This window comes from Alternaria dauci, chromosome 2 (genome assembly GCF_042100115.1).
Source record: "Alternaria dauci strain A2016 chromosome 2, whole genome shotgun sequence".
Lineage (NCBI taxonomy): Eukaryota > Fungi > Ascomycota > Dothideomycetes > Pleosporales > Pleosporaceae > Alternaria > Alternaria dauci.
In genome coordinates this window covers 369640-384940 of record NC_091273.1, presented here as the reverse complement: position 1 = coordinate 384940, position 15301 = coordinate 369640, and the positions used below count along the sequence as shown (strand labels likewise).

At 52.8% G+C, this 15301-nt stretch overlaps 6 protein-coding genes across 6 annotated transcripts; 4 read left to right on the top strand and 2 right to left on the bottom strand.

Moving 5' to 3' along the window:
* Positions 1-17: 17 nt before the first annotated feature.
* ACET3X_002219 (uncharacterized protein) lies at positions 18-1954 on the top strand (the record flags this gene model as incomplete). Its single annotated transcript, XM_069448383.1, has 3 exons — positions 18-483; positions 609-1663; positions 1775-1954. 3 exons carry the CDS (start codon positions 18-20, stop codon positions 1952-1954), a joined length of 1701 nt encoding a protein of 566 aa, XP_069308766.1.
* A 2070-nt stretch (positions 1955-4024) lies between these two features.
* Positions 4025-6318, top strand: ACET3X_002218 (uncharacterized protein; the record flags this gene model as incomplete). The annotated part of the gene is made up of 3 exons (XM_069448372.1): positions 4025-4680; positions 4730-5399; positions 5452-6318. The coding sequence occupies 3 exons, from the start codon at positions 4025-4027 to the stop codon at positions 6316-6318; spliced, it is 2193 nt and encodes a 730-aa protein (XP_069308765.1).
* A 4-nt stretch (positions 6319-6322) lies between these two features.
* Positions 6323-8498, bottom strand: ACET3X_002217 (uncharacterized protein; the record flags this gene model as incomplete). The annotated part of the gene is made up of 2 exons (XM_069448361.1): positions 6323-6841; positions 6900-8498. The coding sequence occupies 2 exons, from the start codon at positions 8496-8498 to the stop codon at positions 6323-6325; spliced, it is 2118 nt and encodes a 705-aa protein (XP_069308764.1).
* Positions 8499-9240: 742 nt separating this feature from the next.
* ACET3X_002216 (uncharacterized protein) lies at positions 9241-11179 on the top strand (the record flags this gene model as incomplete). The annotated part of the gene is made up of 5 exons (XM_069448350.1): positions 9241-9726; positions 9792-9845; positions 9896-9914; positions 9977-10360; positions 10407-11179. 5 exons carry the CDS (start codon positions 9241-9243, stop codon positions 11177-11179), a joined length of 1716 nt encoding a protein of 571 aa, XP_069308763.1.
* Positions 11180-11818: 639 nt separating this feature from the next.
* Positions 11819-12916, top strand: ACET3X_002215 (uncharacterized protein; the record flags this gene model as incomplete). The annotated part of the gene is made up of 3 exons (XM_069449916.1): positions 11819-12191; positions 12254-12735; positions 12803-12916. 3 exons carry the CDS (start codon positions 11819-11821, stop codon positions 12914-12916), a joined length of 969 nt encoding a protein of 322 aa, XP_069308762.1.
* Positions 12917-13519: 603 nt separating this feature from the next.
* ACET3X_002214 (uncharacterized protein) lies at positions 13520-14906 on the bottom strand (the record flags this gene model as incomplete). Its single annotated transcript, XM_069449905.1, has 4 exons — positions 13520-14069; positions 14121-14481; positions 14536-14668; positions 14742-14906. The coding sequence occupies 4 exons, from the start codon at positions 14904-14906 to the stop codon at positions 13520-13522; spliced, it is 1209 nt and encodes a 402-aa protein (XP_069308761.1).
* Positions 14907-15301: the final 395 nt, after the last annotated feature.

The following is a 15301-nucleotide window of genomic DNA, read 5'->3' as shown; positions in this document are numbered from 1 at the left end:
TTTCGCCAATCGCGACAATGGGTGGTTCAGAGATGCCAAACGGTCTCAACACCAACGGCTTCGGTCACACCTACGACTACCCACCATCGCACATGGACGGACCCTACAAGATCCTCGATCAATACCACTCCCAGCCCGCCAAACTGCGAGTAGCATGTGTCGGCGCGGGTGCATCAGGGCTCTGTCTAGCCTACAAGATGGAGAAGATGCTCGAGCCTGGATCCTGGGAGCTGACGCTGTACGAGAAGAATGCGCAGTTTGGCGGGACGTGGTATGAGAATACGTATCCGGGTGTGGCGTGCGATATCCCGTCGCATGATTATAACTTCACGTGGGATCCGAAGCCGGATTGGTCGACTTTCTTTGCGTCGGGGAAGGAGATTCAGGGATACTTTGAGGACTTTGCGGAGAGACATGGAAGCAAGAAGTATATGCAGTTGAATAGCCGGATTGAGCAGGCGAATTGGAATGATGAAGATGGGTGTTACTGCCTTACTATAAGGAATCCGAAGACGGGCTCGATGAGGAAGGACTGGGCGCATGTCCTGGTGAACGGCTCAGGCAAGTTTCTAAAGTCCAACCTTGTTCATAGTGCTGACGATTGGTAGGCATTCTCAATAACTGGAAATGGCCCGATATTGAGGGCTTACATGACTTCAAGGGTCCGGTCCTACACTCTGCATGCTGGGACCACAGCGTCGACTTCACAAACAAGACCGCAGCCGTCATCGGCGTCGGCTCGACAAGCGTCCAGATCGTGCCCTCGCTCCAGAAGGTCGTCAAAGGGCTAGAAGTCTACATGCGGAGTCCGACGTGGATATCGCCTCCTTTTGGCGCCGGCGCACTCAACGATGACTTACAAAAAGGGCAAGACGTCGACCCAGGACAACGGCAGTATACCTTTACCGAAGCCGACATCAAAAAGTTCAAGGAAGACCCCGAGTACCACCTGGAGTTCCGGAAGAAGATCGAAGCAGAGATCAACAGCTTATTCGGAATGTACCAGCAGAACTCCGAACTCCAGAACCAGTTCAAGGACGTCATTACCAAGGAGATGCATCGTCGCATGGGCCCCGGTCACGAGAAGCTTAAGGAATTTATCATTCCCAAGTGGTCCGTTGGCTGTCGGCGCATCTCGCCTGGAGACGGTTTCCTCGAAGCTCTAGTGCAAGACAACGTGACTCCAGTCTTTGATGGTATCGAACGCGTGGTCCCCGAAGGTATCAAGACGCGCGACGGCAAGATCCACAAACTCGACGCCATCGTGTGCGCCACGGGTTTCCAAGTCGCCTTCCAACCCGCATTCACCGTTCGCAACGGCTCCAACGTGTCCATCAAGGAAGACTGGACTAACGGCCCCAACCTCTACATGGGTGTATCCGCGCCGCGCTTCCCAAACTTTTACACTATCGTTGGCCCAGGTGCGACGTGGAGTAACGGCACGCTTATACCGAGTATCGAGACAACGGTCGAGTATAGCATCAAGTGCATGAAGAAGATGCAGACCGAGGGCATCAAAGCCATGAGCGTGAAGCAGGACGCTCTAGATGAGATCTATGCGCATTTCGATGAATTCCACAAGACGACCGTGTGGCAAGAAGAATGCAGAAGTTGGTTCAAGAACGGTCAGATCAAGAACAGGATTTACCTGTGGCCTGGCGCTGTAAGTCAAGTTACTTTTTCTGGTCGCGCATCCCTTGCCCTGCTTGCGCGTTATCGCCTATCAACCCCTCCCGCATCAGAGAGCGACGCATGGCTAACGAGAATGGTTTAGACTATACATTTCCTCAAATCGATCAAGACGCCTCGCTGGGAGGACTACGACTACGTGTACCGGTACAAGAACCGATTTGCTTTTCTGGGCAATGGCGATGTCAAGGCGACGAAGATGAGGGATGTGCATGGTTTGAGTCCTTATATTCGGAACTACGACCATGAGTGGGATGTTGAGTGAAATGCTGCGGAAGGATATGCGACGCGTTTCCTTTACTATCTTGTGGCAGGTTGGTGGCTGGGCTGAGAAGACACGTCCCAGTGGATCAGGCGTCCCGCTGGGGTAGCGGAGCTAGATCTGGGCCCTGAGTTTGGCGCTGTTTTCTATCCATGGGCTTCCAAGCGTGCTGGGCGTTTTATCATCAGGGTTTGCATTTCAGCTTAACGACGAACTGTTGGGCATCTGAGCGCCGCCGAGAGTTAGTCGAGTAATTTCTTTTTTTCCTTCTAGATATGAGCACGCCATACAAGCGGAAGACCGAACACCCTACCAGGCAACTACAGGGAGAGCAATCGATCTTCCTTCACACGACGATACTCTACCTATGCGACTACGTGGGTGGCGTTCGATCTTCCCTTGTATCGCGTGTGAGCAAGAATCAGTGCTATCGCCGCTCCCATGGTGTTAAGAACCCCTCAGTTCCGCACAGAGCCTGATGTGCATATCATACTATAGTCGCTATGGCTAGCCCACCAAGACCCATGGATGCATGCCTCGGATGCTCGCTTCCTAGTCCCAGCGACAGCGCCAAGAAAGTAAACATTACGATGATTACTCTAGCCTGCTAGCTTCCCGAGGCTCTGCCACGCCAATGGCAAGCTGTGACCCCGCTCATCGCGACTCCTTTCGACTCATGCTTCCCCAGGTTCTTGTTCGGTCCGCACCAACACGAATCGCAAATCCCAACTACCGCCGTATAGGTACGCCGCTACAGCGTGCTATGGCTTGCAATTGGGCCCCAGACTCAGCACAGATGCGAACTTCTGACGCCACCAGTCCATGTGACAAGCGATCTCGAGGCGACGAGAAGCGACTCGTCGTGCCTACCAAGGGTCCCGCGACGCGCTCCTACGTCAATCGCAGGCTTAGTCTGCGAAAGGATCGGCTCAATGCCGGTTGTGGAGGAAGGGAAAAAAAAGGAACCTTGCAGTAGGTTTGCCATCAAGCAAGTGTTTTCCGATTATGCAGGCTCTCGCTATTCGTGGATCACGACTCGTCGGACCAGGGTTCAGGTCGTTCTGAGCACGTCGAGCCGACGCCATTATTGGGCACAAGCGGTTCAGCTACCTGCTTTGAGAAGAAATTCGCATGCTGCCAGCTTGGGCGCATGGCGTGAAAGTTGCCTAGTAGAACGAAACTGCGGGGACCCACCCTTCACGCATCGAACGCCTGATTCTCTCTAAAAGTTAGCGGTGGAAGCTGTACTAGGGCTAAGCCTGGGTCGCTTCATGTTTGCGGACGTCGGACTTTAGGCTCGAGAGGCGTCTTCGCTGCCGGGTCTGCGACTTTCCTTCACGCACCGTTCACAGCGCTCCAGGATACACCGGTGTCTTCTGCTGATCATCTCTGCCTGTGGGGCCGTAATCTCCATTCATCCTGGGAAACACATCGTCGATGGCTAGCGAGAGAAAAATGGCAACTGAAGGCAACATGAGCGAACAGCATCCAGATCTACAGGAACCTGCTGCCAAAGCGGGCAGTAAGCAGGAACAAGGCGCATCGGAGAAAGGGGCATCGAAGGGCAAATCTTCAAAACCTCGACACAGGGCGTCTGTCGCTTGCGCTTCGTGCCGAGACCGCCGGATACGTGTATGCTTGCTCTAGGTATCTCTAAAATTCGCTCTGACAACTACGCAGTGTGTAGTACCGCCGGGCCAGAAGGAATGCACACAGTGTAAACGGTCGGGTGTGGAATGCATTATCAAGAACGACGACGAACGACGGCGGTTGGTAGCATGATTCTGCGGGCTTGCATCAAGCTGACAACCCGATAGCCCGATCTCGAGAGCGTACATGTGCTCTCTCACTGATCGCGTAGCACTATTAGAGACGATGTTGAAAGAACGAGGCGAGGAGTTACCACCAGCAAATCACCCACCCAAGACGCGCCATAATCCTCAACCTGACGAAGAAGGCACATCCCCCAGCCACAAATCTTGTGACAACCAAGTCGCCAATGACGAAAACAACTCCAGTCCAGGCAGCCAACCCAGTCCTCAAGATGATTATCCTGTGTTCGAGCATCACGAGATGAACACGGATAGTCCCCGATTCTCGAACGGCGACGCAGAGAGCGTGGGCTCGCCCTCCATTCTGCCACCTCCGAAGAAAGATGGCATGGTAAATCGTCTCCTCTCCACGCGCGGTCATCTCAGCTTCGATCAACTTAGTGGCCGCCTTCGATACTTTGGTCCAACAACAAATTGCCATGTGCATTCTGAGTCGATCAACCCGTTCAGCGCAGCCCAAGAGGTGAATGAGCAGGCCCGTCGCGCCGACAAGATCATCAGGTCTCTTCCTCTTGAGACATACGATTACCTCATGGACTTGTTCTGGCAATGCTATAATCCTGTCATCCATGTCTTGCACCAAGATGCCTTCAACGAAGATCGCGAGAACGGCCGTACACAGTTCTACTCCGGATTTTTGCACGTCTGCGTTTTGGCTATGGGTTACCGCTTTGCGAATAAAGAGAGGGTCGACATAAGAAGAATCGGTCTGCCGGGTATGGAAAGTACGCTGCATCGCGAAGCAAAGTATATGCTTGACCATGAGCTAGAGCGACCCGGTGGGATACCGAGCGTCGTTGCCTTGCTTTTGTTGGGCGATCTCGAGTGTGGTGTTGGTAGAGATAACCTGGGGTGGATGTACGGTGGGATGGCCGTTCGACTTGCTTTCGACATTGGGTACGTTTTCCCACGAAGATGCTACAGTGATGTGTTGACGTTTGCCTAGACTTCATCTTGATACCCGGCTATCCGGTCTTCCAGAGCGTGAAGTCGAAATCCGTCAAATGACTCTTTGGGCATGCGTCATTTACGACAAGTACTGGGCTCTTTTCCTGGGCCGTCCGACGTCGATGAAGTCTTCTGATCTCGAGATATATCACCTGACCAAGCAGTTTGAACGGCTTGGTACATGCCGTCCCGCTGGACTAGGAAAGAGCATGGAGACTATGATATACGAAGCACTTCTCGACCTCATGGAGCTCGCCGGCAAGATAACTGAGAATATGGATCCGCATCGCTCGCAGCATACTGCCTCTGACTCGCACACCGCCGTGGATCGAAATCAGTATATGCGCATGGCCGCGCTGGATCGCGAGTTTAGCAGTTGGTACGCTAGGTTGCCAGAGCAGTTGCGCTGGACACCGGCCAACATCGCGACGGCACCCTTCTCGTTCTTCTTGTTGCACCAGCAATATCATGCTAGCTTGATTCTTCTCCACCGGCCATTCGCGTTGTACGAGGATCAAGCAGGAAATGAGACTGGGCCTGACGACCATTTCTCAGCGCTGAGCAGGACAGTATGCACCAAACATGCTATTCGCGTCGCCAGGATATACTGGCAGCATCGGCAACGATTCGATACAAAGCAGATCTTCGTGACGGGCATGCAACACGCAGTATGTCTTAACAACATTCCCCATCCTCCCCAACTGCTAACATCTTCCCCAGGGCACAGCAGCAACGGCCCTCGTAGCAGCCCTAGCGTTCATCAAAGACCCCATCTCTCGCGCTAACAACATGCAATACCTCGAATGCCTCTCTGCCGCCCTCTCGGACATGGCATCGACCTACCAACCCGCAGAACGCATGTCAACCGTCCTCCGCGCTGTAATGGTCGAGCTACGCGGCGGCCCCGAACCACCCAATTCTACATACTTCAACCTATACAAGCCCGCATCCTTGACCGTCCCTGCGCGAAGAGGCAGCACGATAGACATGGACGCCGACAGCAGCCACCAATGGGCCAAGAAACGACAAACCAGCCGCGGCAGACCGCGCGGAGGCACCGGCGGAAGCAATCGGAAACCGAGAACGATGAGCATGAGCACGACCATGAGTATACCGTCGTCTGATCACGGTCGGCACAGCGGACTTAGTATCAAAGCGCCCCCGCCACCTCGCTTCGAGGACCCGTCCGCCCAGAATAACGATGGGTATATATTGGTGACGCCGCGGAGCGAACTAGGTAGTACGGGCTGGCCTAGCTTATCTGAGCCTCAGGAGCTTTCGCACAGCTTATCTACCCCTTCTACCGCCTTGTCGTCGTCTCATGCGCCGAATCGCACTTCGGGCGCGTGGATGGGTGCCGATTATGATTCACAGGATCCGATCAACCAACTGGCTAATGCGCATTTCCCTGAGCTGAACGCCTTTCCCGATCTTGGTACAGGTGGTGGTAGCGGCAGTGGCAGCGGTGGGGGTCTCGAAGGGGTTAATTTAGATTTCATGCCACTGGGTGACGAAAACGACTGGAGTTTGTCCAAAGACTGGAGTAGTGGGGTTGACATGGATGGATTGAGTGCTTTTGACATGTAGTGTGCTACGGCTCTCGAATATCAATGACCGCGTCCCTACCTGTGCTCACAATCTTTTCATTGTCCGTGTCGGATTTCTCGTCCGTCACAACGGTGCCCATGCGCACCAGCCCGCTTTCCCTTCCCTCGTTCATTCTCTCAACCATGCGCTGGATATGCGGATGACTAGGTGCAGGTCTCCCGCCTGATCGCCTTCTCGACGAACCGGCCCCTGCATTCATACCGTCCCTGTCACCCAGTCGCAGCCGCATGCCTGCTTCCGTGGACATGGTCCTGTTGACGCGCGTGGGTGGTACCAGGTCCGTGTCATCCGGGACTTTTGGTTTACTGTTTGGTCGCAGCCATCGCCATAGTTCCTTTGTTTTCTGTGCCCAGATGGCGTAGCCGTATTTGGTGGAGAGGAAGCCGATGATGCTGAAGAATGGTATGCAGATTGCTACCAGCACGATTGCGAATGGCCAGAATGGTGCTGGACTCTCGGGCATGTTTGTCATACCAAAGACGGACGTTACAAATGTGAGAGGCTATCAACGAGTTAGTCGCTTGTAAACATGGGGGCGTGTTTCTGTACTGCTAACACACCATGAAGAAGAGATTGACGATAGTCAAGACCTTGATGTTGTACCCTTGGTGTACGGTCACGTCTGCCAGCTCAACGGACTTTCGCGATTCCTGGATGCTAGTACCCGAGAACAATTGCTCCTGCAAGGTCGCAATTTCATGACGTCGTTCATTGTTTTCCGCAATGATCGTCCGAAGCTCCTTCATTTCTCGTTCGAACTGGAGCCTCAGTGACCGCAAGCGGCGCTTCCAATGGTCGTTGCGCGGCGACTCTTCGAAAAGTGGCCACAGCGTCTTGTTCTGGCCTTCCCAGATATCATCGGTGAAAGTATCTTCGAAAGCGTCAATCATCGACTTGATGCTGTTGTTGACATTACCCAGCGTTTGGTGGGCGTAAAAGTACCGGCGAATCCAGGTAAAATCCTTGTCCTCGAACAACCGCGCTCGTCGTAGTTCCTCGCTGAACAAGAAGCCCAAAGGTGGGGTGACGAGGTCGGTGATGCGTTTATAAATCTCGTCGAATCTCTTCCGGGCGTCCCGATATTCCGTCAGCAAGGCATGGAGAAACGCCTCCGCGCCATTCAGGAACTTGTGGCCCGTCTCGAAGGTGTATGGAGTTCCACTCGCTGGTGTCGACTTCCAGTCCGGAAAACTCTCAAGCTGCAAGACCTGCCATGGCGACCACACGTCGTTTACCCATCCGAACTGTGTCTTCGCACGTCTACCCCTGTTGCGGATCCGGCGTGGTTTGTCGTCATACAGCACTAGCGCAACAACGGCACTGCATCGCGAAAGCGGTATGTGATGGTCCGAGTGATCTGTTACCTTATCCGCGCGCTGCCATTGCATTGGCACGCAATCATCTCCAACGATGGTATAGTACTCAAAGTTGAAAAAGAAAGATCGTTGGTGCTTGGGATTCTGATTGAAAGCCCGGAACATGTGCGCAGATGACGCTTCCGTTTCAACCAGGTGTCGAAACAGCTCGTCCATGTCGAAAGCATCATGCATTGTCAGATGCAATGCACCGAACAAGATGGGTGAGGGTTCTCGCGCAATGGTGATACGTCCGACCACCTTCTCGTCCGGCCGTTTCCCAATATCCCGCAGTGCATGCCAAATCTCTGTGGCTCGACTCATGTTGTTGTCAGGGCCAGCTATTTCAATCAGTTCTGGCAATCCGTTAGGCCCGACGTTATACACCTGGAAGTGTGAATAGTGGCTTCGGTCATCCGCTGGCCCGGGTCCCAAATGGAATAGATGGGGCTGTTTGGTAAGCTTCGCGGGATCGGAAATGATGGACGACAAAATCTCTCTGCCATGTTCAGTCCAGTTGTGCGTTTTCAAGTGTTCGCGTAGGTGTTCATGGTCGAATGAGTGGGAAGGTAGCTCGTCCTGGACGAAGTAGTCGTCTTCATCGTCGCTGCTGTCATCAGATAGTGTCGAGGTATCGGCAAAGATGGCATCGCCGCCATGTCGTGTGGACGTGCGACGAAGGTGTAAGGCCTCGGAGGGTTTGAAAGTGTCGTTTGTTATAGACAGGCTCTTCAGTAGCGCATCATGAGATCGCTGGAGCGACTCTAGCTGCTTCCGAAGGTCGTCAAGCTCAGTCGTTGCCATCTGTTGTGCCCAAAGCCGTGTGACCCGACATGCAAGAACTTTACTCGGATTTCAAGATCGCAAAGCTTTCGGCTTATGTCGAGTAGGATTCTTAGATTCGGCCCCCACCCTAGCGTTGCTGCATGCCCAGCCTCTCCATTCAGCATTCAACATTCCCATCCAATCTTCATCTGCGCCAAGGTGGAGCTCGGATGGAGTTAGGACCAGAGGCGCGGTGGGAAGAGGGGCCATTGGCCTAATGCGTGTACACCGGTGTCTGGCAGGAACGAGTTGTGAGGAAGAAATGCACAGAGCCTGCAGGTAGCTTCGCTCACCGCCCTTTTCCGATTGGGTGCCATCTTCACAACGCAACAAGTTCGGATTCCGCAATCGAGCATACGAGAACTCACTGAAGCTACCATAAAGAAGAGACGCGCAGACCGCAGATCGGCATTTGATCAATGGCTACTGCTTTGTTGATGAGAGCCGGTAGAGTGGGCGAGACGGGGCCCGGAGCGGCGCCATCCGAATAGAGTGGGTACTGCACACTCGTGTCGTGATATTACTGAGCTTCCACGCCGTTTGGACAATATGCGACGCGTCGTTTGTATCGTTCGGGGGACGACAGGAGGCTGCTCGCGATGCTAATCTTCCTCGGTCGCGTCATCGGCCCTCGCTTATCGATTGCCAAATTGCTTTGCTGGTGCGCGAAACCATGGTGACACGAACGCCCAACATCGCCAACAGCAATTGAAAAGGCACCATGCCTATCCTTTCCAATTTCCTATCGGTATCACTGCCTGTGATACTGGCCGCGCTGATATATCAGCTCGGCCTCCCCGCTTTCATCAGCGAGCACGTACCATCCACACTATTTCCGAATTTGTTCGTACCCACACACTGCTACAGGAACGTCAGGACACTATCGTCGAAGCTTCCACAGGGTGAGTGTTTCACAATCCATGATGGCAAGTTCTCCAGCGTCTTCCTAGACTTCGTATCCGATGCTACGGTCAAAGAAGCACGTACCGGCTACGTATATCCTGGTCTGTGGGATGGACACGGTCACTTAATACAGTTTGGAGAGTCTCTGGATTCCGTGAGTCTCTTTGGTGCCGAATCAATGGATGAGGTACAGAAGAGGCTGGTAGAATACAGGGCAGCCCGTCCGGAAAAGGGATCCAGTGAGCAGTGGCTAAGAGGCGTCGGCTGGGATCAAGCTCATTTTGAGGGCAAGTGGCCTACCGCGGTACGTTACTACCGATCAGGTTGAGCTGGCCATGGCAACCCGACTCTTACTAAATCTTCGCGTAGGCAGATCTGGAGGTTGATGACAGCTTCGCGAACCTTTATGTCATGCTGGATCGGGTTAGTGCTCCGCAAGGACTGCGATCGACACACATACTGACTTAGTGTAGGTCGACGTACATTGCATTTGTAAGTGGATCGTATGAGCGAGCACGTACGACAGACGCACTAACTCGGTACGCTTGTTCAAGGGGTATCTGAGAAAGTACTTGATCTTCTCCCGCCGTTCGACGTACCTCCCGGAGGCGATGTCCCAGCAAAGGGTGTCTTCTGCGACAATGCCATGGATATCGTCCTGGAGCATTACCCGAAGCCCAACAAAGCGCGCAAAACCGAGTTCATCAAAACCGCCATGTCTGACTTGAACAAGTATGGCATCGTCGGAATGCACGACGCCGGCGTAATACCAGGAGACTTGGAGCTCTATGAAGAGCTTGCAAACGATCCGGACTGGACTGTGAGAGTCAACGCCATGGTCGAGTGCGATGTGCGCAACACTTTCTGTCCCGAAGCTGTAAAGAAAGTTTCGACGTCAAATGGAAAATTCCATGTAAGGAGCGTCAAGCTTTTCGGAGGTACGTGTGAACGATCCACTCTCGCATATACACTAACGCCTTATAGACGGAGCCTTGGGTTCTTGGGGCTCAGCTATGATCGAGCCATACAGCGACTTGCCAGAGTCCTCTGGCTCGCTCCTCGTCAACGCAACTACACTGTCACGTGTGACGCATGAGTGGGCCGTCAACGCGGGATATCAAGTAAACATCCATGCTATAGGGGATCTTGCTAATAGGCTTGCGATTGATGCGTTCGAGGCGGTGCTGAAGAGCTTATGCCCCCACGCTAGCCCCCGTGACTGTCAAGCTAAGCATCGTTTCCGCATCGAACACGCCCAGATCATTCATCCAGATGACCAGCGTCGAATGTCAGAGCTTGGCATCATTCCGTCAATACAACCCACGCACGCGACCTCGGATATGGGATACGCGGAGAGTAGGCTTGGTCAGCAACGAACAAAGGATGAGGCATACAGGATGCGGTCGCTGTTACCACTTCGCCCAGTCCTTGGAAGCGACTTTCCAGTGGAGCCTGCAAGCATCTTTGAAGGAATGTACGCAGCGATCACGCGAAGAAGCCCACATACTGGCTTGGATCCAGATGGTGGCAAGACCGGCTGGTACCCTGATGAAAGCCTCACTTTCGAACAAGCACTGGAGGGCTTCACAGTAAACCCTGCGTACGGTGCGTTCCTAGAAGGCAAAGCTGGTGTCATCGAGGTGGGAGCGTATGCGGACTGGATTGTGCTTGACGAACCATTGGAATCTCTGGACCCAGAGTCATTACGGAAGGTGACAGTGAAAGAGACGTGGGTGGGCGGCAAACGAGTCTTTTAACGGCTCAGTCATGGAAAGCCTCCGCGGTAAAGAGTATGAGCGGCAAGGTCTCTCGCGGCGGCCTATACCTCCACGCCTGACATCAGCCCGACAAGCCATTGACATATCATATGCGAGTGAGCGGCTAAGGCGGCCGCCAATCAATCTTCGATTTCTCCGAGTATTCGAACGGAGAGCTACGGGCGAGAAAGGGATCTTTGATCTGCACACTGCCCTTAGGGTCTGAAGATGCGGGTCGCAACGCGTCCCTGCTTCGGGAGTAAAATCTGTAGGTCTATATCCAACACTCTATGCCCAACAAGTATCCAACCCCACACATTTGTACTACATTGAGCGTAGATCCTGCTAGTATTTCGGGTCATCCCTAGCTAAACTTACTATCCCACACGACCATCATGGTACTCAGCCAACCAGACAAACGATATTACCGCTTAACACGTTTGACACATGGCAAACACGAAAGAGTTTTTCTAGTCTACACATGCGCGCGTGTGTTGCTTGTTCTTGATGCAACAGCTGACATTGACAGTAGCGTATAAAACTTTGCCAAACTGATACTTTGCGTCTTAGCCATATGCTCAAATACAATTCTACAACCTGACATAACAGGCAAAGCAAGTTTATCGCTTGTATTTCAGCATGGCGACCATTGAACGCAAGACTACGACATCACTGTCCAAGCCAACTACCCCTGTCGATTCCGTCCTGGCCGTTACCCCTCCTGCCACACCGAACGCGACAAGTACTGCAGCGCATCGAATAGCCTCCGAAATCAGAGAGATATACACGGTACTCAGCGGACTATCGTCGTTGGCACCTTGTGAGCAGGTCAACTCTCTTTTGACAAAACTCGTGAATCTCTGCGTCGTACCCTACAGCACGGAATTCACATCATATTTCTTCCGCATACCCGGTATAGAGGGTCTTTGCTCGAACCTAAGACCGCTATGTTCAGAAGCCGAAGGCGAATTGGAGAAACACTGGGCGAAGCGCATGCTTAACGATCTCGACAGTACGTATTACTCGGTAATACATTCTTCTTTTCTTGACAGGCACTTTAACCATTCCCAGCAGAACAACAACAACAGACATCGAGCATTCTCCAGACGTTCCCTTACTACCAAAATTATGTTGATCTCTCGCGGCTGGAATGCGCAACCATAGAAGCGTTCCTCCCGACGCCGCCATCCAGAATCGCATTCATCGGCTCAGGCCCGTTGCCACTCACCTCGCTCTGTTTCCTGGACCGTCATCCGCTTGCACAAGTATACAACATAGATAGAGATGCTTCCGCATTGTCCATCAGCGAAAGCTTGTGCAAGCGCCTAGGCTACCAGGACAACCGCATGAGCTTCGCCCACCAAGACATTACTACACCAGAAACATCGTCACCGCCACCAGAATGGCAATCATGCGATGTCGTATTCCTTGCCGCACTCGTCGGCACAGATACGTATACCAAGCTCGCCATCCTGAAGAGTATGGCGAGTAAGTTGGTGCCTGGAACATTGGTAGTAGCGAGAAGTGCACAGGGTATGCGGAGTGTCTTGTATCCGGTCAGTTTGTGATACTTGCTCTGCGTGATCGCTCAGAAGGACCGAATTGCTGACAAAAAGGATACAGATATTGGAGCTATCCGAGGATATCCAGGCTATTGGGTTTGAGATTCTCGCCGAGGTACATCCGTGGACTAAAGTTGTTAATTCTGTTATTGTTCTACGGGTTAAAGAGAGGTGATGAGGGAGCAGTTTGTAAACTTTCGGTCGGGTCGTGTGTTTGCTTAGGTTAGCATACGCTGCGTAGTGGGTTTGGATGGTCGACGATATATCTGGCTGTTATTACATCCACATCGTGGAAACGATGAAACGGGACAGGAAGAATTGCATATACCATAGTCAGCTTTGTCTCCGATCTCGTTTGCATAAATACATGTCCGAATCTTTATCGCCGGTGCGCCGGTATGCTGACGGTATGAAAGCGCCTCCAATATGACCACCGTCTACTTTCGGTATTGTGTCCGACGAGTGTAATATTGCCAAGCGGTATCAGAAGTGTAAGAATCCTTCCGACAAAGGTTTAGTCGTGTGTTGGACTACCGTGTACTCGGGTGTGGTATATTGGACGCGGTAACGGATTAGTGAGAGGCGTGCTCGCATGAGTCAAGAAGATGATAGTGTCATTACGAGCCATCTGCTCGATACAGGATGATATCGCATCATGTACATGAGAAAACGTGGGTATCCAAACCATGAAAGTAGCCCAGCCACTGCCCAACATAGACCTTAAACTATATACACACAAATGAAACCTCCCTCTTTAGACCGTAAAGTAAAATCGTCATTATCGAGCTTGATGGTGCGGCCCATTGCCACTCTCCAAGTGTGGACTCGCCCAGTCAATCTCTGGTTTATATGCCTTGGGGCTCTCGCCGCCCTTGGAATTTGAACTACTGCCCGCTTCCTCAATGTCTTCTGAGACGGTGACTTGGACATTAGTGCTCTTCATGATGCCAGGGCCCTTGTTCTCTTCGTCGGGCAGGATGGCGCGATCGCTCTCATCGTCGCCGTCTAGGATGCTCTCGCCGGGTAGCCGGGAGTGGTAGGCTTTGCTGCCTTGGAAGTTCTTCATGTGGATGCTGTTTGCGCCTTGGCCGGTGGAGCGACCGTAGCCGTATTTTGGTGTCTTTCCTGAGCCAGTCATGGTGGAGGGCAGGATCTTTCTGAAGAGGTGGTCGAATGCTTTGCGGAGCGGTGGGAGCGATGCGATGAGGATACCGATGGACAGTTCGGAACTGGACCAGATGGTGAGAGAGACACCGTCCCATGTAGGATCTTGCGTCTTGGTAATTGACTTGAGTTCGATGGTTTTGAAGATTGAACATATTGTCGCACTGCAGAAGGTTAGTGGTGGTTCTTTTGTAGGCGTAAATGTCTTCACTTACGGAATACTGAGTAGGAAAACAACGCGGATACCCCATTGAGTTCGGCTGTTCAACTGGACGCGCGAGAGATAAATGAGAGGTGCAGCCATGTAGACCACGTCGGTGATGATGTTGCTGACGCCCTGGAAGTAGGATAGCGCGAGTGTGCCTCTGGCCCAGCAATGGCTTTCTCCAGTATATCCAAAGTTCCAGTTTCGCTCCAGGGGTGTGCATCCGAACAATGTCAAAACTGGTGCAAGGAAATTGAACGCAGTAACCATCAAGATGGAGAGCCAGATGATGACTCGGTACAAGGTGGAAAAGTTCAGCACGAGCAGCCAAGCGCAAATGGACCACTTCAGAAACGCAACGGCAATGATGTCTGCGCGCCATACGTCAGCAAACAAGGGATTCGGGTATGCTCCTGCAAACTTACTAACGATTTGAGTGATCCACAGATAGTAACTGTAGGTCCTGAGGTTCGGTAGAACCGTAGGGTCCATGATGTGGCGTCCAAGACCATTGTTCACGACGATCTGGTTGAGTGACGTCGCTGTGATGTTGAGAGCCTGTGATCGCCATATCAGCACCGAGATGCATGCTGCCGGCGTGGTTGTAGGGCTGGAGCGCGCCGAGACTCACAGTGGCTATGATCAACAGGTAGTCACAGGTGATGAACTTGCGCGATTGCAGTCCATACACGACTCTCCACACCAAGAATGCGGTACTGATCGTCGCTAAGGTCCATACCGGAACGAGGACCTTCAATCGTTGGTCCGGCCATTCTTGTGTGCCTGTGGTGTCCATGATGCACTGGGGCGGGGTCTATCGGAGTGCGCTATGGCATGGGTTGCAAAGATCACAATCGGGGAGCAAGAAGAAAAAGCAGACGTCCACTCAATGAACGGAAGTGCGTCGGGGGTTTTCAAGTATGCTCTTCAGCGCCACTCATCTCTCGAGTCGGCCGCACTGGGTGAGAACTGGCGAAGCGAAGGCTAAGCAGCACGGTCGCGGCGACGGGAGAAGGCCGCCAGATCGATCAAAGAAGGTGCGCTCGCTCGAGACCGTCATTTGAAACGCTCCAACACGGGTATCTCTGGCAGTGCATCCTAGGCTCACGCACTCCGAGCAGAATTGGAAGTGATGCCGCATAAATTGAGGCCCCACATGCTGCAATTTAGCCCAATTGGAGCAAAAGGTTC